This window comes from Siphateles boraxobius, unplaced genomic scaffold (assembly GCF_051911475.1).
Source record: "Siphateles boraxobius isolate OS27281-9 unplaced genomic scaffold, OSU_SipBor_1 35, whole genome shotgun sequence".
Taxonomy (NCBI): domain Eukaryota; kingdom Metazoa; phylum Chordata; class Actinopteri; order Cypriniformes; family Leuciscidae; genus Siphateles; species Siphateles boraxobius.
Window position 1 is genome coordinate 8,236,258 of NW_027508975.1, and position 27,962 is coordinate 8,264,219.

Below are 27,962 nucleotides of genomic sequence, written 5' to 3' on the forward strand. Positions count from 1 at the left end.
CCAAACAATCTATCCACCTATTTGCTCGACTATCGAATTTCCCAACAAAGCCACAGCAATGATTGCACATATCTGAGCATCATACAGCAGTGGTGCTTAGTTTCTGAATGAATCAGTCTTTTTTTAACAAATTGATTGTATTGATGTATTAACACATTAAAACTGGTTTCTTTCCTGAACGAATCACTGTTTTTGAAGGAATCGTTTGGGTGAATGATTCAGTGACACATTCAGTATGGCTGTGCTCGAAATCGCCCCCTATACCCTTAAATAGGGCACAATTTTGAGAGAACAGCCATTTGTAGTGGTGTCTGAAACCAAAGTGAATGTTATCGAGAGCACATCCATCCATTTTCCGTAATATCAAACAGGCAAAAAAGTGTTTAGTTAAGGTTTGTACATTTTCAATGAAAGACTACAAGATAAATGTTTTCATTACTACTGGAGCTGCCAGTTTGCTACGTTTAAAATTATTATTAAACAGCAAGAAAAAACTATGCAAAAGCAGCAGCCCTTCCAGCAAACTCAGTGTACGAATTCACTCACTTGTTTTCATTCACTCCTTCGAGTGGGCTATATTAGTGGAGTAATGTAGGGAATAGTGAATGAGGGTATATCGTGGCGATTTTGAACAACAGCCAAAGACTTGTTTCATACCTGAATGATTCAGTGTTTTTGAACAAATCATTTGAATGAACAATTCAATGACTCACTCATAAAGACAGTCACTTGTCAACACCCTGTGGAATAAAGGCCTGTTCACAAGTTAACTATAACGATTTCTATAACTATAAAGTTTCAATAATAATTCTAATTTTATGAATGAGAATAGCAAAATTCACATCACAGCTATAACAGCAACAACACAGGAATCATATCAGAACAATTTTTTTTTCAGCTGATGAATGATAAAATCATTGACAGCCAATCAGAATTCACCCAAATTTAAAGAGCTCAAGTATTTAAAGTGGCAGATGGCATAACCAGAGCACACTTATAATAAACAGAATGTTATCGTGCGCTGGTATGGGAGCTAGTTATCGTTCTTGGTGTGAAAGATGTAAAAAGTCACTTGTTGGTGACAGTGTTGGAATGCCGCAGAACTAACTGTTTGTATAATAAGTACGAGTTTAAGAATTGCATATAAATCATATAACAAATATATAATTTTAATTATTATGCAAAGTAATAAATGCTTTCTTCAAATATTACAATAAAACTTACATTTGTCTCCTAAAGAGGCGGGCACATATGTCGGGCAGCACCTGACCCAGCTGCTCCGTTGTATCGCCTCTTGCTGGCAAACTGAAAGTCACATTTATTTGGAACCATTTATCAACATAACAAGCACTTGGAGAAACACAGTGTAAGGCATCTCTGTTTACTCTGAAACTTGCCCGCTGTGATCTCTTTAGCAGTGTTTCTCAAGACAGTTTACAAAACAGATTACAAAAATGAATCAGCTGGCTGCAATATTCCGACGATGGCAGCCTGGATCGTGTTGGTGTGATATCTCACATGAGAAATCCTCTGTGGAAGACTATATTAGCAGAATGATGGATAACACACAGTCCCACTGTGAATTCAGACGTTTCTAGTGCCAAAATCCTGGTGGGCAACTATGATGATTCAACGGCCCCAAAGTTGATCGAAACATTACTAGCAACATTTCTTCATTTTACATTGATTCTTCATCAAGGTTATTAGATGAGCCACGTGCCTGTTTTACAGCTACATTAGTTTCAAGCTTAGCCAACTGACAGTATGCAGAGCACATCCAGTGAGGTCTGAAAGTTTCGGGTTCCATATGCCTCCTAAAGTTTTATTGTGCAGTAGGCTGGCTCTCGTAAACACAAAGTTTGTATTTAAGTCAGCAAGTGCTGCCCTGTGTGTTTAGAGCAAGCTGTTCCTGTGAAGAGGGGGCTCGGGAGCCATGAAAAGCATCAATCACGCTTTAAACACACAGTGGGTAGCAGTCGGCCTGGGTCCTCAGTCTACTCTCATTAGCCATCAGTCATCTCAGCTGGGTAAGACCCACAGCTCTGAGCTTCTGACGGTGTGCACGTCGGCACTTTTCTCGCAAACCAGCTCCAGTTCAGTTTCCACTCGTCTGTGGTCTTTTGTGTCTTTGTTAGCGCGCCTGCCTACCATGCCTGAAACGGCAGTTTGAATCCCGCTCGGAGTGGTGCAATTAGAACCGGAGGGGTTACATTGGTGCCCAGACTCAGATGAGAGTGAGGTTTAGGGGGATGAACAAAGGAGGCCAGCTAGTAAAGAGCTGTGCAAGTAAACCACACTCCCCTAGCTTTAAGAGGTGCACTGGCGACTGATTCTAGAGGCTGTGGTCTTTGGCATCCTTGTTTGTGTGCCCGTCTCCCTTGCCGGTGACGCTGGTTTGAATCCTGCTCGGAGCGGATGCAAGTAGTACCAGTTACATTGGTGCCGTGACCCGGGTGGGAGTGAGGTTCAGGGGGTGAGTGTAATGGAGGTCAGCTAGTAAAGAGCTGGCCTCCCTTTGTCTCAAGAGGCGCACTAGCGACTGACGTATGTTCTGGATCAACAGCTGACTCACTCACTGAACTGCAAGTTATCATTACTCTCGCTGAGAGCAAATTACATCACAGCAAATGACAGTTATGAAACGCTTCTTTTAAAAAATATATTTTAATAGATTTGCAAGTTTAAATTGGTCTGATGAAACATTCACTGAACAAACTTCAGCTCTGTGAAACTTAAATTAGTATCAGTTCATATGTCAGCAGTTGTTTAAAAACACGCGCACACACACACACACACACACACACACACACACACACACACACACACACACACACACACACACACACACACACACACACACACACACACACACACACACACACACACACACACACACACACACACACACACAGTATATTAACCTCTGGGACGCCCAAATAAGAGATTGTTTGATTTTGCTTTACTGACATGTACACATACCTTCCCGTAGATTCATAACCTAGATTTACAATTTATTTACTCAACCTAGTTCCTAGATTTACACGTTTGAAACCAGAGTTTTTATGTCCACCAAGAGAAATGGATTACACATTTTCTCGGTGTAGCAGATTTTAAGACGGTGTGAGAAAGAGCAGTGTTGTTTTATTTTCCACCGGATAAATATAGGCTTGAGCTCTTCGGCCCCTGGAGATAAACGGCAGATATCTTTCTGTTCTTTTTTTCTCTTTCTTTTTTTGCCCTGCTCATCAGCAGGGTGCCGTGGAACCATTAGCTGACATTTAAGCAGTGCTTTTGTCACTGCCAAGCAGCCTTTCTCTCTCTCTCCATCGCGGCCCACATCTTCTGCTAGGATGATGGAGGGTCGGCTACATGCATCATTCAGGCCTGGGTGGAGATGCAGTACTCCACTTCCTTAATAATGTCATTTTGCTTGAATGGTATTAACAGATTATCCAGGCCCGGGGCAGTGAGGCATGTGCTGGTGAAAGATAACCTTGTGTTCTGTAATTTAATCAAAAATGTTTTCTCAATAGAGTCACTTTGCCCACACCATAACAGGCCTAATTTGCTCTCGTACCCCCTAGTTGTATTCCTCTGTGGTTGCAGAGCACAAAAAAAAACCTATTACAAGAGAGTTTCGCGAAGATTCCTCAACGAGGTGTTTCGAATCATTCAGCGCCTCATCCGTGGACATGGGACTATAAACAGGCTTAGATGAAATCAGATTGAAATCCTCAAATTTAGCTCGGCTGCATATCAAAGAGACACTTTCGCCTGACTCTCAAAGGCAGAGCGTTATTTTCTCCTCCGTCAATGTAGGCCTACAGTAATATTCCTCGCCGCATATCGGGTTCAAAAAAAGCACGGTGAAATTCTGCGACACAGTTTGATTTAGAGGCAAAAAATGTAAACCATTTAAAGGCGAACTCTTTATGGAGTTTAATCCTGCGTTCCATCCCTGGAAGCCGAATTTATATCCTGCATTAGCTCGTCGGAGTATTGCTCTTTTCCTCGCACGAGCGTTTTGGGGGCAGACGGAGGCCCTATCGCTCACGAGCACATGCACACACAGGCATTATGGGCTTATCTCATCTCGCGCAGCCCGCGCTAGGCCGCGGCTTGGTCCTCGAGGCTACTTTACTAATAACCTTTTTCTTATCAGGCGCTCTGCACCTCTGCCTGTGATCAAAGACCCAATTAATGGAGCGGGGAAAGGTGAAGCATTCAAATAATAGAGACAGCTGTTTTTCTGTTTGAGAGAATCCATTTGTATTGTTATCGGCAGAGAACAGTTCTCCGGACCTCGCTTAATTGAGGGGCTGTCAATTTTCGCCACTTGATAAAAAACGCGAGTTGAAACGTGAAAGGTGGTAAATGGCAGGAATATCACAGTTTCAACTTATCCTTAGCTTTATGATCTCTTAAATGGTCATAAAAGCAGATAAGGGGCGTAAGAGGTTCACAAAAGCGTAGACCTCTTGGGAGAGTCGTGTGATTCTCTGAAGGTTTTGTAAAGGCTGAGTGATCGCCAGGATTCATTTTGGCGCAGGGGACGGACACATTTATATAGCCTTTTGGCCGGGACGAAGGTAATTGCTGGACTAAATGTGTTGCCTTGTCAATGTTGCTGTCACATTTCAGGACAAAGTGGGCTGAATATTGCACATATTAACATTTCAACATTAGGTAAAATGTAAAACGGGGGACATGGGAATTAAGTGACACTTTAAATACAGACCTTCCACACTAATAGCTTCCCTTCAGAGAGCATTTACTCTTCAGTTCACAAGGCTACTTATGTTGGGTGTAGAAGGCATTTCAAAGTCTAATTTCACTTCAAGCTTTTCTCGGTTCATACTAAATCATAATTTACTCAACCTTTAACAGTGCGTCTCTTACTCGCAGAATAGCTTTAGTTTTGGAGACATTTGTTGTAAAAAAGGCCATTTGAATTGAGTTTAGAAATGCTTAGAAGTTTATAATTCCCACACCTTTTGACCAATATCCATGACTTTTCCAGTCACTCCAAATCATTCCAGTCAGGTAAATCATAATCATGACATAAGTTATAATTATGATAAAAAGGCAAAATGAAGAGATACTACGACGTAATTTTGAGATAAACTGTCAATGACAAGAAAGGATGAGAAAAAAAATCTAAAAAAATTATTACATAAAAAAAGTAATTAAATTAAAAATTATGAAAAAAACAACTATAGGAAAAAGTAAAAAAAACAATCATTTGAATTGAAATTATGATATAAAAAGTCATCATGATACCAAATGTTGAAATTAAGACAAAAACAATTATGTTTTACAAATTTAAGAGTTCTATCTTAATTTTGACTTTTCATGTCCTAAATTATGATTTACATAACCGTGGGAACCCTGTAAATTAAAATGCATGAAAGAAAAACCCATATGAAATAAAATCATTATTTCTTAGATATATCTCTATTCTACCCTCTACTCCTTTGAACAATCTTGGAACTTCTCATGTTACTGCATCTTTTGGACGAACCACTTTGTGGTATTTCTCATTTTCTGAATTGCTAAATGAATAAACGTTAATGTAATCGATGCATTCAAACAGAATGCGCATTCTGTTCTGTAACATGCAACAGGTAAAAAGTACTTTAAACAAAGACACAGCCTCCAATGCAGGTATGAACATATTTATTACACAGTAAAGAGTACAACAATACCAGAATCATACTGCAAAGATTCACAGACTGACAGACCATTTACTACAGCCCCCAAAAATGAGAGAATAAAATAAAGAAAACAGATTAAACAAGAAACCACAGTTCTGACTTAGTAGACTCAAAAACCCTAGAGTATACTGAAACGGTGTGACGAGAGACCACACCCTCCCAGCCCACCTGTAACCTGTGGTTCATGTTTCCGTTAAGTATTGCACAACAACTTTCATGAGTTTTTTTTTTTCACAATAAAGATTTTTGAAGAACCCTATGACTGCCCATCCTGAACCCACCCCACCAATTCACTTCACTAAGTTTCCACGGTCCCTTTATTATCCCAAAAGTTTAATTAACTTACAAACTGGAGAAAAAACAAAACAAAACGTAAGAACACCTGGCAAAAAAGGCATTCGCCAAAATTCACCAGCCGGTACTTTCGCTCACGTATGGTGCGAATCCCCCAATAACACGAACCTAAATGACATTGACGAGCGGCCAAGCGTGTCTCACAACTGAAGACATAAAACGGAAAAAGGGGGTGCAGGAGAAGAGGGCAATTGGAATATATCACATTTCTCATCTTTGACCATTTATTAAATAGTATATATCAAATGGAGTCAACACTTTTTTAACTTTGAGTTGACTCAAAGTGATTTGTACGTGTGACAAACTTAAAATGAACATAATTTTTTTTTTCGTTTTCTATTTTACGTATTCTATTTATTACGTTTTTTTTTTCTTCCATTTTTTCTCATGAGGTCTGCATTGTTACCAAGTAGTGATATGGTTTGCAGCTATATGAGCTTTTAACTTTGGGTTTAAGTCCTGTTCTCATGTGCCCATTTGGTTTGACTAGACCAGTGTCCGCTCGGCGACTGGTTCTCCTAACGTGCTGTCAGAGGTAGAGTGAGACTTTTTGCCACCGAGGAAAAAAGGTTGTAGCAAAACAGACGTACTAGAGTGGGAAGGAGGAGTTTCTTAATGCTTTGTCCGTGCTTAGTTTATTCAGGTCACCCTGATTAAAGTTACTACACTAACTGTATATATTTTTCAAAAATAGTACATTAGTGTTTCAAGACAGCTAAGCTGGCAGGTTCTCTGGAGATGTGTACAGGTGTCTTACACCTTTGTTTTTTGGATTATTTAACCGTAGCATGCCGGAGGAGGCCGGTAGTGCATCCAGGGCCAGCCCCTCCTCTAAAGAGGTCAAATGCACAGCGGGTAGCACCATGGTTTGGGGGCGTGAAACATAAGAGTGCAGCTAGGTGCTGGTTTGGACCCCTCTTCCTCTTAAGCCATTGGCGAGGTTGTTTCGTTTAGTTTTAGTTTCTCACATGGCTTTTTATCTTGAGCTGAAACACTTAAAGGTTTGGTTATGCGCCGTTCGTGTACGAGAAGAGCTTCGCTTCGGTTGGGCAGGTAGCCTTTTTGGGTGACGTTCTTATGACAAATCCGTTTCGAGGAATGATACGGAAAGAAAAAGGACGACAATGAAGCGGTTGTGAAAACCTAGCCCTGGAGGATCTAGATATGGGATCCATCTTTTCAGTTATTGCTCAATCATTCAGACCGCCTCATCCACACATGAAACCCTCTTTTCTTGGGACCTGCTACATGGTTTTGAGTGGCTCCTCCTCCGTACGATCTGAACAGGGCTGGTCTTGGCTCTGGACAGGGGAGAGTTAAAGGTTTTCGAAAGGAAACATTGCTCAATGTGGCTTCCCCTGATTAACACGTCGAGAAAACAAAAATGCATTTAAGTGTGTTTCTTTTGTCATGTTTAAATCTTGGATAAAATCAGGTTTTGGTCCTTCATGTCTGTCTTTGGCTGTCTTCCATGTTAATTCTTTTGTAATACTGTGTATCCTGGTGCTCTGCAGTGTTAAAGCTGTCCGTTTTTCACCTCTGCATTTGGAAAGTGAGTTTCTTAGTGTCTTTTTTGTAATTTTTTTTCTTTTTTGTAGAAAACAAAAACAACATATACCATAGCGTTCAGTATGCATGTGCATGCACTGTCCTTAACTATTCAAAGCAAAATGTTTAGAAAAAAAAGTTAACAAAAGCAGATTGTGATACTTCTGTTTTGTCTTTTTTCCATTTTCTTTTTGCTCTTTTTTCATACATTTTTTCTCAATTTTTTTAACAAGAAAAGAAAATTCACAGATATGTAACGAAGCACTCCAAAGATAACCTATGAAGTGAGGCTCCCTATGAAAAAAAAACTGCCAAAAGAAGCATGCTGAGAGAAACCGTGACAGTGCAAATACATTTATGTACGTCCCATGTACAAAAACATTTATGTTAGCATTCCATGTAACATGCTAGTTCTCAGAAAAAACATCTGAATGAGACCGAAGTAGCAGCTCTGAGAGATAGCGTTTGTCTTTCGAGGACAATGGGAAAAGTTTTTTTTTCTTCTTAGAGAACTACAAGGGGACTAGCACAAACACATACAAATAGAAAAGCAGCTTGCGAGAAAGAGAGAGAGAGCGAGAGAGACAGAAAAAAGAGAAAATATGTTCTTCCTTTTTGCACCTAGAAAGACTAAAAAGTTGTGACCGTGATTTAAACTATTAATGCGTCGTCACAATTGTCCAGCACATGTACAATAAATAACCATTGGAGACGGCACAGGACACAAGTGTTTAACACAATGAGATCTAGAAGGGCAAAAAGAAGCAGAACGAGGACTGATGGCGAGAGATAGGCAGGACAGGAGAGGGCTCTCGACTGATTCCAATAGCCAGTGATTTATGGTTGATTTCTCAGCCCTTTGTTTCCCAGCGGCTGTCACAGTGAGGTTCTGACAGTCCTGCTCTGGTGGGCCGATGACTTCACTTCCTGTTTTGGGAGCTGATGGAGTGCATTTGGGATCAGGGCTCAGAGTGCATCCTTCATTACGCCGTGTAGTACTCAACATCCAGCACAGGCCCTCCTTGCCCCTACATTCCTCAGTGAAACAGCTTTTTATTTCTCAGACCATTGACCTGGATATTATCTTGCAGAAGAGGGACGAACATCTGCGTTCCTTCACAATCTGCTGCACATCTGCAGAGTTCAGCGCGCGAGCCAGAAAAGCCATCCGCCGTCTACTCCACCACGTCCGACACAGATGCCCTTCACGGCATGTTTTTTCCCCCTCAAAATTTCGTTATCTTCTTTACAAGGAACGCTGTCCTAATAATATTCAGAGTCTCTGTTTACATCAGCTATGAAATATTTCCTTGGTTTTTGTTATTTAAAGTGTCTTTTAATGAGGTCAAATAGTTTCATATCCCAGCTACTGGATAAAGAGCTTTGAGAACAGAACGGAGGAGGGGGAAAAAAACCAGACAAAAAAACAAAATGAAGAGGAGGTCAAATACACTCATCAAGAGGTCCCAGCTGTCTACTCCATTTGTCTTCTTATTTACAAGAATGCAAGAGAGCCACAACATCAATAGACGACATTACCAGCAGTAATCAATAATAGCTGTAGTAACAATAAAGAACAATGAGAATTTCAAACAAAGAATATCTTTGCGTTCTCTATCATGGCAAGTCAATATGACCTGAAATGGACCTCCTGTGGGTGATCGCCCTAAGTACAGTCTTCTTTCTTTGTTAGAGCGCTAGCTTTAGCGTTTTGGAGCGAGCGAGTGAGGCAGGTGAGTCAGTCCCCAGTCTGCTGAGGCTTCAGTAAGGGTCCGCTCGGACTCTAGCGTGGCGTGTTCTCTATGGTGGAGGGCGTGCCGGGTGTGGCCGAGCGGGGAGTGGCGGCGGACGGCGTGTCGGCTGGGCTCCCGGCTCCGCTGCTGGGGGTGGCTGAGGAGCTGACGGTGGCCGGGGTCTCGCTTTGCTGCTGTGCCTGCAGAGTCTGGCCACATACGTGGTGGTGCTTTTCCCAGTCCTTGTGCTGGCAGAAGGAACCGCAGTAACGCGCCGTGTTGCAGCCGCTGCAGGTCTCGCTCGCCTTGCGCCCACAATTCCAGCAGCTCTGCATGGGAAAAGAGGGAAGGTTGAAGGGAGGTTTAAACTTGCTGGGTGGTATATCAAAAATGTATATCACAGAATTGTTCAAAATTATACCGGTTTAACAGTATATGACAGTCTTTTTTAACCACATTTTCTACTAATTGAGAGAGGAAATACTGCATTAGATTGACTTAGAATGGCCTATTATACTGTCAAGAGTGAATATTGTAGAAAAAAATCCACACTAGTATTAATATAGGTTTACAAGGCCCCACAAAATGAATCCTGTTTACAAAGAGGTGCAAAGAGGAGGCGCTTTAAGAGCGGCAGAAATAGCGGTTTCCCTGTAACGGCTGTACACAAAGCAGCGCAGCGCTTAAACGCTGCTTTATCAGGAAAGATAAAGAAAGATTAAATGAAAATAACATCGAAACTTTTCTAAAGAAAAGTCAGTTCCCCTCAAAGATACATTCATATAAAACACCCTTGCCGCGTTTTGACTTTGAAGCGTGCATCTATTCATGGGGGGCAGTGTTGATACTGTGCACCTATGTATGGGAAACACTAAACTATAATTTATAGCTGTCAAATTATATTACAACCTATCCATCTTCACCATCATAGTAACACATACAGCTGTGCATCACCACAGTGCAAAAGTGAAAAGGGACCCCTCTAAAACAGTGTCGCGCCACGCTGCGAACGTTGTTTTTAAATGACACACACCGGTATTGTGGTATATTAAAAATTCATATCACAACAAAAATAAACACCTGTATTCGGTATGAACTGGTATACCGCCCTGCACTATTTAAACTTTAATATATTCAAAAAATGAAAAACTTCAAAAAACTTCTTTCCATGGGTATGATCCCAATTAGGAAATAATAGATGCACAGACCTTTGAAAAAAAAAGTGAGCGAAAGTCTTGGCTCATTAGCAGCAAACATTTCCCATTTGTATTTAAGTGTAAATAGAGATTTCTGCTTTATTTTTCTTTGGATCTCCCTGCTTGGAGACATGGAAATAATGAGCTAGCTGGGGAAAAAACCCCAGTCATTTTACCCAGTTCCACATGGCGCTATGTGAGGACACATTTGTAACAGGTTAACTACAAAACGCTCAAAGATCACACAGAAACTCAGGTTACCACTGTGGCCTCGTTGTGTTTGTCTGCGGGCCAAATAAGAGCAATTATCACAAAGTCTCGAATGTGTCCCAGAGACGAGAAGCTGGAGTTATAAACGGCTACCGACGCAATCCTCCGGAGAGACGTGCATAAACATGGCTTGTGAAATTAAATTCAGATGCATGCCGCCTTTCTCTGCTAACTGATTAAACGAGCCGTACCCCCGCTGTGCACAGACACTCGGTGCTCCCTTCCCAATTTCCCGCATCCAAATCAGTACCACCTTAACTGTCCACATGTTTCATTTAGTGGAGGAAACGCACCGCTCTGCCTGAGGTGATAAATGCAATGTTATATTCCTCGGCTCTGCGTGACACCAGCCTGCATGAGGAATTATCTGGGACACACTTTTCTCTTCCCCCTGTGCTTTTCATATGATCTCTATGTTTCCCTACAGATTTCCATACTAAGGAGATCAAATGTAAGTCATGGAAATAAAACAACCCAACCAAGAAAATCAGGCATGTACAAATCATATAAAATATAAGAAAATCCCCTAGATAATATCTAATGCAAAATATAATAAATTATGGAATATATTACCATCCCAATGAATCATTGTGCAGTATGTGAATGCTGCAGCTGTTCACTAATATAATAATGTGCGGTAGGCGTACAAGCTGTTACCTCACTAGAGTCCTCCTGCTGGTTGATGACTGACAGCGCGTCCTCCGCCGCTTGCCTCTTGGCCTCGGCCACCGTGCGCTCCATCTTGGCTCGCTCCGAGCTGATCATCTCGTGTGCTTTGCGCTCAGCCTCTGACACAGCTTTCTGCAGCTCAGACATAGCCTGCCTCTTCACCTCATTCACAGCCTCTTCTGAAAGAAAGAGCACAGTGCTTTACAGTGTCCATAGCACAGAAACCCCAAAAAATAGTGTAGAATGAATAACTGATGTATGGATCACATATAATCTGCAGTTCACTATCTGCAGAAATCTTTTTTTTCAGGTCACCTAAAACATATGATTTATGTGGTAACAATAAAATTAACTGGTTCTTATTGAAGTCGAATATTATTTTAAATAACTTAATCAACCTGCCTACATTATGTTACATCAAGTACATTTTAAGGGTCAGACTGCACATGTTTAACTGTTGACATGACATCTCTGACACGCCCATCCTGACTAGGTAAGAGACGTACTACCCAGGCAATGGGCCATGATGCGCTTGGAAGTTGAGAATCAATAACTAACACGACAGCGGAGTCATTTAGATTAGGTTGTTCTCAATTCCATTTTTGACGGAGCTGCTGACCTGGTAAATAATATCGGCTAAAGGATGTCCAAAACTGGTCAATGAGGACCTGGCTGTGGCACCAAGAATGGCCCAAAAACCACAAGGTTGAGTTAACACAATTGGATGATATTGTACTCCCAGATCCTGCTTGTTTCAAATCATGGTCAGAGTTACAGTTCGCAACAAATGAGTTACTGCGACAACATAGGGAGGACCCCTGTGACGCCTCTTCAGTCAAGATTATGTAACAATATATTGTGTCACAATATATCGCAATACAAAAATGCAATATGTATCGTGGATAGTGACAATCTGTATCTGGTGTCACCATTGTCCTGTGCAATGGATTAACAGCATCAAGTCCAAGCCTATTCATCTCCACCCCCAATGTAATACCAAATGTAGCATTTTAAATCAACAGATTTTTTGTTAACCTTTCATCATACTTCTTAAAGTATCGCAATAATATTGTATCGTGAGTTCAGTATCGTGATATGTATCGAATCTTGACATGAGGGTATCGTTACACCACTATAAAATACACTTACCTAATAATTAAAATGAATAGATCCAAATTCTAATTTAAAAACAATAGTATCTGACATTTTGTATTCAAAGTAACTCAGCTAATTAAACAATTTTTACGTTGTTTAATCGATCCTATTGGTTTGTTTTGTTCAAAAGCAGCTGAGAGATTAATCTGGGGATTAATTAGGAACATACATTTTTATTTGAATGGGCTCAGATGACTTTCTGTGTTTGCTGAATACAAATAAACACGAATGGAATGCTTTTGTTTAGCCTCAAACCAAAGACTCTACTGTAGTGCACAAGACAGATTACAGGTAATCCTTGATATTTTTCCCAATGAAGTATACATGTATTTCCTTGAACTTGCACTTTATCTCTACTTTTACATTGTTATCCCATTAACCGTAAATACTTCTGGCAAGAAAACTCATCTCAAGAGCAGACTAGGGATTTTTTGTGTTTGTTTGTTTTCATTGTTCAAGGCTGCAGCCTGACTAATTGCATATGCAAATCGGGCAATTTATATTTAAATTATGCATTTCAATTGCGCCCCCAAAGGACCATGCTGATCAGGATATGGCACTGTGTGAGAAAAGGGTTTGAATATTCATCATCTACTGTACACAGTCTTTAAAAAAAAAAAAAAAAAAGGACATTCACCTCTTACGCTTATGAAGACTTTAAGGCAGTTCTGACTCTTGACTATTAAAGGGTTAGTTTCTTGAGGGTGAATACATCATGGGGTAATTTTCATTTATGTGTGAACTATCCCTAACTATCCTACTAACTATATTTTTGATCATTTTCGCATAAGTTTCATGGCCCCAAGAATATTTTGTTGTATGACAATCTGAACATGCAATATATCAAAAGAAAGAAAGAACAGACCCTCTGCTTTCAAACAAACAAACAAACAAACAAACAAACAAAAAATTCTAGCAAGTTTTAATTTTAGCTTCATGCATTCTGAGCAAAAAAATCGTTTTTATCTCAAAGACTACGTTTGGATCGGATTCAGAATGATGATCAAAACATAGATGGTATAGATCGCTTCCATCAACACCTCAAAAGCTTGCACAGTCCTATACCTCGTCCTGGGTCAACATTTCATTTGGTAACATTAGGCAGTTTTGATTTATATGCTGTTTAATGTTGATGATTACTTTTTTATATTTTTTTATATGCATCTGCTTACACATGCTATCACTTGTTTCTGCTTCTTCTTCAGATGTCTTTTGATCTGAAGATTCTGTACTCTTTCAGAAGATGTCTAATAGCGCCCCCTACCGCATAACATGAAAACCCGTCAATGGTTGGGAAAGAGTTCGAAAAATACTATTCTTAAGGAGTTTTAATAGACTAAACTGTCATGGCAGTCTCTTGTTTTTCAGAAATGGATGGCTGTGGTTGAGCAGACCCCAATCTTAAATATGAAGTATTATAGAGCCAGGGACATTTTAATCAAGACTGGACTGAATTGTAAAACCATGGTGGTTTGGTGCACAGAGTCGTCCTCTTGATGGGCTGAGGTCACGGAAAATTCACCACATTCCCTAATATGTTTTACTGCATCTATACTTCACCATTCAGATGGAATTTCAATCTGCGGGGATTTGTTTAGGGTGTTACTACCACCGTTGTGTTTCAAAGGCAGTGTGTTAGCTGAAACGAGCGGTCTTAGAGCGTCTTTTGTATCGTCATTTTCATGGCAAAGTTTGTTTGCTTTTATAAAGCCTTTGGTAAGACCACACAGTGAAGACAAACTGCTTTAGCAGATGCGTCTGTCGTGTATTAGAGAGCCGAAGCCAAGGTAAACAATCTGCTATTACAGAACCCATCACTTGTCATATTTCACACGGATCAACTGCTCTTTAAACAAAGCCTTTTAATATCTTTATACGTCTTTTAACCAGCTCCTCTGCTGTGATAAAACAGAGTGCCGTGGAGAGCTGAGAGCCTGTTGCACAGCTAATGGCAAGAGTGCTGAAGTGCTGTAAAGGCTGGGAGCACTTATGTGTCCTGTTCAGCCAGAGCAATAAAAGAGCTTTATGATCTGACATCACTGTTGGAATGCGTAGAGGTGCTTCCAGTGAAAGCCAATCACTGAACTGCCCCACACAAGACTCAGGGACATCACAGGAGTCAAACGAAATGCCACAAAAACAGACAGACATTTCAAAACGCACTCTAGAGCTCCAAGACCTTCTTATGAATATTTTTGTTAATGTTGGTTTTAAATGTAAATGCATGATGACAAAACCTTTTAATTTTTAATAAAATGCTATTTTTTAAAAGAATATATATTTTTTCTATATTTATTGACACCACAAATGTGCATGAAAGGAAAACAATTCTATGTTTATTTTCAAAAGCATTAAACTGAATTTAATCTGTCAAAAACATATTAATTAATGAATTATATTTTATTTATCATTTATTCACTTATTTATAAATGTGGGTTAATTTATTGTCCTTTTTTTATTTGTGCATTATTTTTTTTATGATTTTGCCTAGAGCTAAAACTGCAACTATATGTACATAATTTGTTGTGCATTAAATTTCCCCCCCTGATCCCCCCCGAGTTTGGTGTGAAACCGACCAGGTTCCTACCTGACTGCAGTTCTGCATACAGATAACTAACTGACTGACTGATTGAATTTCAGAGAGCTTTTAAATCACAGACAGGCTTTGAAAGAGCTCTGTGTGAATAATTTAGCTTTGATTTTCCACCCTGTGCTTATGAGTATGTGTACATGTTTAAAAAAGTGACAAAGACAGCATGCTAACCGGCTTTCTTCCAGATTTCTTCAGGTACATATCCAGACACTGGCCTGTGAAGGAGCTCCCTATGGATATCTGTAAAAGAGAAAACAAAGGACACTTCATTTACAATTAACTTAATAGACAGCAATTTTTCCCAGTCAAAATAACAGATAAATTACCATATTGTCATCAAGACAATTGTTAAATCAACTGTAAATCTGTTCTTTTTTTAAGGTCAGACATATCAAATAGATGTAGGAAATAGGACGTGATGCTTTCTGGGTGATGCAGACGTCTCAAACCCACATCTTGTGCTGAATATGTGTTACCTAAAGCATTGCTTTCTTGGCTGGCGGGGCTCTGCTGTCGGGACTGACTGCTGCTGGTGCTGCTGGTCTTCTTAAGGTCTTCAGCATCACTGTAACGACGGATCCAGTAGTTGAGCTCCTCCCGGTCGGCCTCCTGACACCTCCGCAACACCGTCAGCGAGCGACGTGTCTTCTCCACCATATCCATGATGCAGTTCAGGAGCTGTGGGGGAGATGCAGGCAGAGTGTTACCAACACAACATCTTCTCTAAATACAATTGACCAAATTTAGATAAAAAAATATCATTTTAAAAGGCTTACATTGAACACTCACTTACACATCTTTATGTTTGAAGTCATAAAAACACTGATGCCATCCATTGAAAAAAAGTTAATGACCAGTGGTTGCTTTTTTTTTTTTACCTCAGGAGACACTACAACTTAAAGGGTTAGTTCACCCCAAAATTTTAATTTTGTCATTAATTACTCATCCTCATGTTGATTCAAACCCGTAAGACTTTTGTTCAACTTCAGGAACACTAATGAAGATATTTTTGATGAAATCTGAGAGCTTTCTGTCCCTCCATTGACAGCTGCGCAACTACCACTTTGATGCTTCAAAAAGTTCATAAAGAGATCGTAAAACTAATCATTATGAATTGAGCGGTTAGTCCAAATTTTCTGAAGAGAGACAAATCGCTTTATATGATGAAGATATAGATGTTAAACGGATGCTCAAGCATTTTCGCTTGATGTGTGAGAACCAATGAGGTTCATTCTCGTGTTACGCAGCACGTTTGAGCTTCCGCAAGAACCAATAAGGTTTGTTCTCACGCGTCAAGCAGGTTCGGTTGAGCTTCTGTTAATGTTCACTGATTAATGTTTATGTGAATAAAAGCCTAAATGAAATCTGTTCATCCTATAATCTAAACCGCTCAGTTGATATGGATTAGTTTTACAATCTATTTATGAACTTTTTGAAGCATCAAAGTGGTAGTTGCGTAGCTGTCAATGGAGGGTAAGTAACTGATGACAGAATTTTTATTTTTGGGTGATCTATCCCTTTAAATGACAACTGTCTCATATGTTTCTCCTGAAACCCTTTTTTATCACAAATAAGCAATTGTTCACAAATTTTGATCTTGAAATGAAGTTTGAAGTTTGCATTCATGTTAAACCCGACTTCAGGATCTTGCTCATTTTGTGAAAGATATGAGAAACAGAAGAATGAGCTCAATATAATCTCATTGCTGTCAAGAAGTGCTTTTGTGATAAAGCAAAAACCAAACAAAACAAACAAACATGCAAACACACAGAAATGACTAGCAAACACTTCTCATGTTCTCTCATTCTCATTCTCTCTCACACACATACACTTTGAATAGTAATAAAAAATGTTATTACTTTTCTTACATGGTCAAGGTGCTTCCACTCTTCTGCCCATTCTCTGTCTGTGAGCCTGTGATCTATGACTTCCTCCTGGCGTGTGCTGCCGTGCATCCCTGACACAGAACGAGAGAAAGAGAGAGAGCAAGTGTTAAACGTGTTACTATTTGGGCTTTGGTTTTCCATTTCTCTTGCTTGCCCTCAGCGGCACGTCGTGCCCGTCTGTTTCACAGCCATAGCTCACCCGCTTCCTGACATCCTCCATCGCTCACACACTCTTCATTCCTCACATGCTCTCATCCCTCACTCCGCTCTCCCGTGCTGCCTGCAGGCATGCTTTCTCCCTCTCTCCACACCACACCAGAGCTGCCAGGCTCATGCATATCTTGTGCATATATCACTGGCTAACATGCTTGAGTATTTTTAGCACATTTAAACCTGATATGGCGAGTTGGCTTTATGTGAACCTCAAATCATTTTTAAAAGAGTTTATGTTTCTGATCCAACTGAGCCTCGCCTGGTTTAACTTCTAAGAGTCTGAGCGGCATGCAGTGGACTTTTGAGGATTTGAGGCATTGGCAAGCTCAGCCTTGGAGAATGGGGCTCATATTGTTTATATTGTCAATTAATTTGAGAAATTTATTTTATATAATATATATGGATATTTAAATATATGGTTTGTAAATTATCATTATTTTATTATTATTACTATGCATTTAATTTACAGTTTTATCAAGCAAATTTTCCTCTAAGAAAGTCCTTTTATCCATGACTTTCTATATTTTTGGGGTCTATTAAAGAGCATAAACTGAATTTGAGCCTCATTTTATTTGAAACTTGTTTTTTACCCTCAAAATTTATAGGGCTCTCACATGAAAATGGAATATTTTATTCATAAAGTTTAAGGATTGGAGGAATTGGTGACAGTAGCCGTGAAGAAGGTGGCTTATATTGCATGTCTCAAGCTCTAACAATCTTTCACAGCACAGTAACGCTCTTATTAATGACGGTCCCCAGATGCTGCTGTAATCTGCCCTCTCTTACCCAGAGGCCGAGGGCGGTCGCGGAGCTCGCGGTGGTTGGGGTGGCGGTAGGAATCTCTGTAGTGGTGTGCGATGGCCATGTCGTCCAGACGGTAGTGCTGTGGAGGGGGCGGGGTGGGGTGTGGCAGGCCGTTGGGCGGGTAGGACAGCCCGTTGGAGGGGCTGAAACGCTGGCCGGGACTGATAGTGCAGGGCCTCTTGTTGGGGTGCTCGGGATGGAGCGGCTCCCGCTCAAAGCCGTTCTCTTTGGTTCTGGAATAAGAAAGAAGATTCCAGAGTGAGGAACAGGAAAGAAGTAGAAGTGCTGGACTGTAATGTGCATTCATTCATGTCGAGGGAGAATGTGAAACTGCTCCTGAGGCAGTAAGAGTCTGTCATCTAATAATGTGCTAAGTAGAAAAGCAGCCACTATGCCTCCGTTGAGCACTTTGTTGTTCGTAAAAAGAGGTCTTGACAGAGCATGAGGACCATAAGAGATGTGCACTTACAGGACTCACTCAGCGCACCTAAACCCTGGTGCTTTCACATTGCTTTGCCCTTCACTTTCATGCTTCACAGGTCCAGGTGTTCGCAGATGCTGGTACTCGTGTAAGTCACAGTGCGTGTGTGTGTGTCGTCAGTTGGTCATCCCTCGGTTACCTCTGAAAGAGACTGAACTTCCTAATGAGCCGCTTTTATGAGCTGCTAATGCGCATTCATCACCGTCCATATGCTCCTCAATGCAACCTCTCTTCTCCACCCACACCTCCAAAACACAGCTGCATTTATTTTACCCCAGTCTCATACATTTTATTACCAATTCTAATTCTATCCATTCTTCATGGACTTGTGTCTCTGATTCAGGTACTGTATGTGATTTTCATGTGATTCTCCATCTTGTTTTGTACCATCTACAAAACATGTATTTTTGGATCTCTTTTTTAATTTATTATATTATGTTATGTTTTTTTTTTATCAAACAAATGCAGCATTGGTGAGCAAAAGGGACTTCTTTTAAAAACTTGAAAAAAATCTTACCGACCCACAACTTTCTTTGTTTTTTACGGTAGTGTATATAAGTAAGATAGTCCTTGGGTGTAAGCATTTTAAAATCCCAGTTTATGACTTTTGTGGATCACCGAAAGCTGTGAACTGAATTTGAACCTCATTTTGAAAACACTATTTTTTTTCTTTTTGCTTTTCAAATATATATGGGTCGTGCAGCACAATGGAATATTTTATTCAAATAAGTCTGGGCACACATTTCTCTTCTAAATGAGGAGAGCGTGCTAAGACTGCATTGTGGGATGCGCTCCTCTCCGTAGCTGTATTTTCCTGATTCCTTTGATATTAATCAGACTGAAGTGACCGCATATTGTACTCTGTGATTAAGGACAGCATAGCTTCCTTTCAAATTCCAATATTGCTTTTCTCTCTCTTGCACCTCCTCATTCTGAGCGTGGACAGTCGAGACGAGCCAAGCCGAGCTAAGCAGAAACAGAAGCGCTTAGCCAGCCGTATCTGAGCTGAGTCTCATCTGTATGTGTTATCAGCCATGTCCCTAGGCTCACCTAGCCATACATTAGAGCTCACGCAAAAATGCAGGTATTACATAAAAAAAGGATCGAAGGAAAGATAAAAGAGAGCTGTATATTCTAATATCCACAGGGACCTGGGCTGATATGTATTCATATAAGATAGCATATTAAAAAAGTATCTTCACTTAAAAGTGGAAATAATTCTGAGCTCCTGGGAGTGAAGTAAACTGATATATAAAAGCTTTTTAATCTTTTCTCTCAGTCCACAGAGTGTAGATTTGCTTTACAGTGCTAATTCTCACTCATGTCCATCTCAACAGGAAGTCTCCAAAGAATCTGACTGCATTCTCCAGATGTGTCTGGTTTCTCAAGGTTCTGCTCCATTTAAGGACTATATCCAAATGACGCATGACAATATAGACACTCATAACCTGCTGCAACATTTCTACATCTATCCAGCTGTTTAAATACTATTTTTAAATACTATGAGCTTTAAGCAAGTAAGAAAAGGCCCACTGACCTGAGGCCAACGTGAGAAAGTTTGCATTGTCACTACTACTCATTGATTGTGTGTTTTTATTCCTCGCAAATATTTGGTTTTGTGTTATAAATCGGACAGAAAACTGTCAGAACGACTTCTGTTAGCCCTGGAAACATTAATTAGTTTGTTGAAAATATTCTATCTTTTGATAAAGAATAATATAAATGTATTTTTTCTATAATTGTGTAAATTATAGAAAAATATAAATTTGTATTTTTGTTTCAAACCAAATAAAACTGTATGTTTCTTAAAACAGTGTGACTGGCTAAATACCAACAAAACTACAAGACTGATTGATGTCAATTTACAGTTCAGCTTACCTGTCAGGCGTTCTTCTCTTGCCATTCTCATTGACATCCATCAAGAGTTCAGAAGAGTCGACGGGTGACGTGGTGCTTGTGTCCAGCAGGAGCTGCTCATGTTGGGCGAGATACTGAGCTGGATTCTGCTTGGCCAGCCGTGCACAGTGCACCAACTCCCTCTGCAGTAGCGGAAGGTTGGCCTGTAGGGGGAGATAGTGGTCAGGTTGTGCTGAGCAGATGTGACACTATGAAGCTGTCTGTCCACCACAGCCAGAGGCTCTAAACACCGTTTTTTGTTTACTCATTATTATCATTACAGGTACATTCTTCCAAAATAAAGACACTCTCGTGCCGTTTTGAGCAGCACTCTATTGTGACCTGAAACATGCATTAGTGCCCTGGGCCTTCGATATGAGCAATAATGGTCAACATAGAAAGTGACATCTTCAAAGCAGATGGTTTGGAGGTGGGGGGGTGGGTGGGCAACGTTCGCTTTCTTTCTGTCTCATTTCCTCTGCATCTCCGTCATGATTACTAGCTGGCTTGGCTTTCTCTGAAAGCACTCGGAGGCCTCGCCACTTCAAAGACACGGAGGAGCATTTTCACGGCAGATGAAAGGTTTTTGTGAATCCCCATCCAGCAAAAGTCGGACTATTGCAGCATCTAAACAGCACAAGGTGTTAGTTGGAGGATAATGTCTATTTTCTTTCTTTCTTTCTCTCTGGCCTGTGACTCTGATCTAAGGCTATAATCAAACATATTTTCAGCTCTGGAATTGTTTTCAGTGTACTCTCACAGTGTGCCTTTTCAGTGATGTAATGGCTAAAATTAGGAGTAGTGCGTTGTATGAATATTGAACGAAGCAAAATGAAAGCATAGACTTAAAAGGAAGCGTGGCAGAAAAAAATAGTCGTTGGTCACGATACAGATAATAATCATGAAACAGGTAAATAAATAAAAGTTTTTTGATTCATTTTAATGATGATAATGATTGAGATTGTTTATAAAGGACCTATTGGTCGCCAGCTGTATGAGGTAATGGTCTGTTAGTAGTTTATGGTGATAATTACCAGAGGCAGTGAAATTGCTTTGACCCTAAATGACCTTAGACTTTTATTAAATGGAGGCCCTCATAGTTAGTGGCAGTTCACATATAGCAGCTGCTCACGGAGTGCTTTATGTACACTGTAAAAAAAAGTATTTTCTTACTCAATATTTTTGTCTTGCTTTCTAGTATGAATATATACACATTCTTATATCAAGATACATTTGCTTGAACAAAATGACAAAAGATATAAAGTTTTCTGATTTTTTTAAATCAAAATTAAGTGATTTTATGCTTAAAATAGTAAGCATACGTCTAATTTCGTTGTGTGCAATTCTATATAAAAGCATTTTGGATAATGACGGTAAAAAACAATTTTATTATCATGTATTTTTTATAATGCAATCTAGGGTTGGGCGGTATTACGGTAATATCGTATACCTCGGGGTCTTAAAATAGCAACAGTATCAGTTTCAATACCGTCATTACCGGCACTTATATATAATATATAAATATCATTTATTCAATGCCTAAAAATGCTTATGTAGTTGTCATCAAGTGACAGTGTGGAGGAGAAAGAGAGAGAGAGAGAAGGGAGAGGCGGTAAATACTGACGAGGCAATTTGTAAATGTTGCAATAAAAAAGGTGACCGCGAGAGATGGAAACACCTCTAACCTAATGTCGCATCTCCGAAACAACCACCCACTCACTGCTGCGAGGATGCATTTTGCCCCGAGTTCATTAAATAAGCGCATTAGTTTATATTTGTTAAAATATTATAATGTTATTTTTTTTTACGTTGATAATGAAAACTGAAGAGCACGAGTAAGATGGGATGTATCGGGAGTCAGACATTGACCACTTAATTAAGTTTCATTTTGTAAAAGGCCTTTCTTTAAAGTGAATTTCGTTTTGTATAAATTGTATCTTAATTTTAATAATTTTTTATCAACCGTTTGCCTGGATTTAATAAATAAGAATCAAATATAGCATACAACATAATCATGACATGATCGTGTGCTGGCGCGCCGCGGTCACTTGCATTGAAATCTCATCATAAATTAACCGAGACTCAGTGTATGTCTCACAGACATGACAGATAGGCCTATATCTAAATAAAGCTTGAAATTTCATTAACCGAAACAATTCAAAACGAAAAGAAATAGGCCACTCGCTGATTATTTAATCCATGATGTGCATTTCTCTCTATGCGCGTTCATACGAAAATGGCGATCATCAAGTTCATTAAACGAAACTATTCAAAACGAAAAGAAATAGGCAAGCCTACTCTCTGATTATGTAATCCATGATGTGCATTTCTCTCTATCGTTCACTACGGAGATATCAATCGTCAATTTCTTTAAACGAAACAATTCAAAAGGAAAAGAAATAAAGGCAGCATACTCTCTGCTTAATCCATGATGTGCATTTCTCTCTATATGCGCGTTCACTATGGAGATATCAATCGTCAATTTCTTTAAACGAAACAATTCAAAACGAAAAGAAAAAGGCTAGCCTATACCTTCTGATTATGTAATCCATGATTTGCATTTATCTCTATATATGCGCGTTCACTAGGTGATGGCGATCGTCAACTTAATCTTTGCAGCACTGACAGAAAAGTTGTATTAATAAAAATCAATGGACGCGTGTCACTGGATTTACAAATGCACTTCTTGCTTGTTGCTTGTTAATTTAATTTAAATTAATTAATAAAATGAACACTTTAATTGTCATAATTAAAATAATTAAATATTATTAAGTGTCCCATTTTTGCTCATTTATAAATAGTATTTATATCTACCACCCCCTCAGCACCTGGGTTAAAAAATTATTTGGCGCCACCATATTATAACGGCCCACGTATTAAAAATAGTCGAGTCTAAATAGGGCTCCGGCTCATAATTACATTTAATGCCGTCAGCCGGGATCAGACACAACGTGCACGGGTTGGCCTTGATTTTTTTTTTTTTTGCCCGATCGGGTTTTCAGTTTCTGAACGGTGTAGGCACAAGCCAACAGTTTGGTGACGCTGTCTGAGGCTTAAGTCATAATTTTTAATTAGTCACGGTAATACCGTATACCCCGGTAAAATAGGGAGGAGGTTTGACGGTATCAAAATTTGGATACCGCCCAAGCCTAATGCAATCCTGTAGCTTTATAAGCATGCAATAATTTGACGTTTGCTTCGATTATGTCTGAGTGTGTTCTCCAGCTCCTGTGTGGTCCATTAGCACACAGCTATTTGGAAACCAGCATATCAAACACAAGCCGCAAAGGAGTTTGCCATGTATATGTAATCCTCACTTCCTCTGCACTGATAGCATGTGGTGAAGCGCCGACTATGCCACGCTGAGTACGTCTCCGAGCAATGAGGCACAGAGCCGCAGAGGAACACATGTGCTTACAGGCTTTATGGAGACTGCTGAACGAAACAGCGGCTAAATATTACAAATTTATCTGATGAGGAATCCATTTGGAGAAATCATAAACAAAAGCCATCAGCACAAAGGCCGTCAGCTGGCATCAAATTCGGATTACATCATTAGCGTTATGCACGCTGCCCTTCCTGTAAACACTTCCCCGCAAAACCCAACTCTGACGGGAGGGTCGCTAGACAACATTAGCCTAATGAAAAAATGCTGCTAATGCACATTGTTGCAGCTGCGCTTCTGCACGCTTATAAAAGCCCCTGTTCCCACAGCCATATGGTATTTGTCATTAAAGGCTCCTTTGAGGAAAACCACTAAAATTAGACGAGAGGGAGAGAGGGAGAGAGAAAAAAAACACAAGTTGCATCTTTGATACCACCCCTCCTGAATGGATGATACAGTAACCATATGGTGTGGAGTTGTGTGAGAGCGAACGAGTCAGGGAAGTGTCCCTGTATGCTTCTCTGCATCCGTCAGCGATCGGCGCAACCCCTAATGGGACCAATTTCTGCACGACAGAGCCAGCCAGGACAAGCAGTGGACAAGATGAAATGCCTTCGAACCGCACGGCGCGAGAACGGAGACCGCATCAAACCGAAGAACCCGTTTCTATCATCATCTAATGGAGTAAACAACACAGATTTGATGCATCTCCACCGGTCGCTTATTTTATTATTATGGAAAGGTAGACGGAGGAAAGCAGAGCGCGAGAGAAAGATGGGAGGAACAGGGGGAGGGGGTGAAGGTTAGACAAAGAGGGAGGGGAACGGGTAGGTTGATGCGTAATAGCTGTCACTTACTAGCAGATGAAAACGAATGGCGAACGATTGAGGGTGGATGGATACAGCAGTCACCATATGGATCAAAGCTCATGAGAATTTAATCTCTATCAAGCGCTGATGTCTATTTGCTACATATGTCATAAATTAACAAATTATACATTCGCTCCGCAGGCTACAATCACTTTAATCTCGAACATGATAATGCGATACAAAAATGTGTTATGTGTAATTCAAATACTTCCCTTAGTCAAAAGAATAATATGCAGTGTTTATTTGAACGGTTCGTGTTAAGTGCTCCAACATAAACAGGCCCAGAAACACATTCAACTGTAATGAAATAAGGGCCGTAGTGACAAATGGGCGGCAGAGAGGGCAAAGGTTGATATTCTCCCAGATAACAGATCGCCTTACTGTGGTAATGGTTTCAGATGTGCCCTGCCCTACGAAACTCAGCGTGTGAGAAAAGTGACGGTCGAACAAGGGCGCCCATCGACACGTATGAATAAATGGTACATTGTGCTGTGGGACAGTCCCGTATTCAATTCAATTCAATCAAAATTTATTTGTATAGCGCTTTTCACAATACACATTGTCTCAAAGCAGCTTTACAGAAAGTGCATTTCGGAAATGTACATAGAAAAATACAGTCAGTTAATCATGTATTAATATGGTTTATTAGTATTAGTATGGTTTATATGTATTAGTATGGTGCTGTTACACTGAGTAATGTGGGTTCACATCATGTATTTCCAAAGAGAAATTATAAAATAGGTCCCAGTGACCAAGAAACCTGATGCCTCTTTGCTCATGAGGAAACCATGTATCCATTCAGGCCATTTAAAAGTGAGGGATGAAAAAAATTCAATAAAATCAAGAGCTGTGGGAAATATGTACATCTGTGCCTCATTTAAATGTTTTCCAGATTGCTTGTGCAATACCTTCAGAAATGGGATGACAAAAGGTCGGAGTGGGAAGTTGGTCGCTTCTTGCAGTTTGGAGTGGAATTCCTCAATGGTTAGAGTGGAGTTCTGCAGGGAGAGGAAAAAAGACGGTGCACGCATGAATACATGTGGAAAACATTATGTGATAATATTACTTATTGGAGGCAAAACTATATCCTGCTGAAGATTGAACGATTTGAAGACTGTAATGGGAGGCATATGGATGGCTGTGGTGAAAGGCCTCATATGGGGAAGTTTGATCTGGTGGCTTTTACATGTGCACGCACTGACCGCATCATCATTGCATCAACAAACACATAAATACGTCGGCAACCACAACTACAGATGCAGTATTACACCACGCAGCTTGCTCTGCGAGATAAAACATGGCATAAACATCAAAGATATGCAGCTTTAAAAAAACGTGTCTTGTTCCCTAACGAACTGACATATATCTTACCCCTGTTAAACTTGGCAGTGTAAAAAAAAAAGAAAAAAGAAATGACTAATTTCTATGCCTCCGGCTCTCTGCTCTATCATCTTTTAACAGACTGATAGGACTGATAGGACACCATTTTCAATTTTCTAGACGTTATTTCCAAGAGAGCTAGCGGAAGGAAGGATGGGAAGCAGAGCGGAGAGTTATACATTTGAGAAAAATACACAGGCTTTTTTTTTTTTCTCCCCTCTTTTCCCAGACCTGAATTTTGTTACATTAAGCTTACATCTGTTCGGCCAGATTGCAGCGGCCTATTTTGACAGCCAGAAAGCCTCCTGAGCTTTTCTCCAGCATCGGCGGCGCTAATTAAGTGTGTCACTCTTTTCAATAAGGCAGAGTGGGGAGCGAATTAAAAAGAGCCATGGAAGCCAAGGGGACACAACGAAGCCTCTGCGTGTAGACACAGCGAAAAATAAACAAATGCCTGCCGAAAAAAAGAGCTTTCCTTTGGAATCGCTAATTAAAGCAGCCCTCCTCTAGTACAGACAGCTATTTCACCATTGTTTAGTTCATAACTACATATTAATGAAAAAAATGCTGTGGCACAGCTTATGGTGCACATCTAGTCAAGTGGATCTTTTTTTCCTCACAGCTATGTTGTTATCCTTGGCAACAGATGTGTTCCATTTGATTTATCTCTGTTGGACAAGCCTTTATTTGCTATGATGAAAGGCAAATTAGACTTAGTGACAAAAAAGCTAAACAAATAATTTTTGACTGTCTGTAAACTTTTCAGGAGACACAATGATCACTAGAAACTTTTTTATTTCTTAAAGACTTTTATTGCAATATACACAATACACGGTTGAAAATCCTCATTAAGGTCAAGATAAAATGGAAGTAGTGGCAGATCTTTTCTTTTCTTTTATTGTGACGTATATCCAAGTGTAATGGCTTATTGGAAAAAATGAAATTAGGGCACAGTTCAATTAATAAGTAGTTGATTGGATTTTGAGATGTGTACTCATAAACAGAGGCAGATGAACATGAGCTTGCAGGGGCAGAGTTTAAGCAAAATACATTGCCAAATACATGATTGGCATACCTCAGCGCAGAAATGTTGTTTCACTTTAAGATCGAGTTTTGACTTTTTGATAAAAAATAAAAAAAATACACGGATGAATCATTCACAATAAGATCAATAACATGTATTTACGCAATAGATTGGGTGAATCTTAATTTCATGCCGACTTTAGCCACAGAGTATGTGCTTTCAGACTTACCACAAGTCCTAACACCAGCGTACGAACTCGTTCTCCTATCTCAGGTGAGATGTCATTGCCAAACTGCTGCAGTGTTGTGAGGAAGCGTTTGAGCTTGCTGAGCTGCCTTGCTCCACAGGCCGGCGGCAGCTGTTGATTGGCCAGTGAGGATGAAGATGACGATGAAGGCCCATTGCTGAAGCCATTGGGTGGAGATGGAGCTCCGTTCAGTGCAGTGGGAGAGTGACTGGTGCCATTCGTTACTGGAAAACAGAAACATATTATTTCCTACATGCCACAAAGAGATCGTTGGCATTTATTTTTAACCCAAGCGTATTGAATGATCTAGACCCAAAAGATTCATATTAAACACTGCCAGGAACATTCCACAAAAATAAGCTGCAAGAGGATCCTTTGTCAAAAATGACATTGGCGTATGAACGCCTGTGACTGACGGTGCTTGAATGAGGCTCTTGTGACAGTGGAACATTTGTTTTGAATCAGCCACGGCAGCTTTGAGAAGGAAGCAGTGCGTTCTTGCTTCCATACATCAGACATATTAAGTCCAGAGGAGGAGAAGACAT

The 27,962-nt window shown here is 40.1% G+C and overlaps 1 protein-coding gene across 10 annotated transcripts in view; it reads right to left on the reverse strand.

Moving 5' to 3' along the window:
- Nucleotides 1-5,659: 5,659 nt before the first annotated feature.
- Nucleotides 5,660-27,962, reverse strand: part of runx1t1 (RUNX1 partner transcriptional co-repressor 1) — an 80,893-nt gene continuing 58,590 nt past the window's right edge. For 5 of the 10 annotated variants that reach the window (XM_077196211.1, XM_077196216.1, XM_077196206.1 and 2 more), the window contains 9 exons: nt 27,400-27,641; nt 25,675-25,764; nt 20,495-20,676; nt 18,118-18,368; nt 17,092-17,189; nt 15,709-15,910; nt 15,404-15,472; nt 11,473-11,663; nt 5,660-9,678 (listed from right to left, as the gene is read on the reverse strand). In XM_077196211.1, coding sequence (XP_077052326.1) covers nt 9,400-9,678; nt 11,473-11,663; nt 15,404-15,472; nt 15,709-15,910; nt 17,092-17,189; nt 18,118-18,368; nt 20,495-20,676; nt 25,675-25,764; nt 27,400-27,641 — 1,604 coding nt within the window. In that variant the 3' untranslated portion in view covers nt 5,660-9,399. The remainder of the gene's footprint in view (nt 9,679-11,472; nt 11,664-15,403; nt 15,473-15,708; nt 15,911-17,091; nt 17,190-18,117; nt 18,369-20,494; nt 20,677-25,674; nt 25,765-27,399; nt 27,642-27,962) is intronic. The other 5 variants (XM_077196209.1, XM_077196214.1, XM_077196215.1 and 2 more) reach the window with 3 other exon arrangements.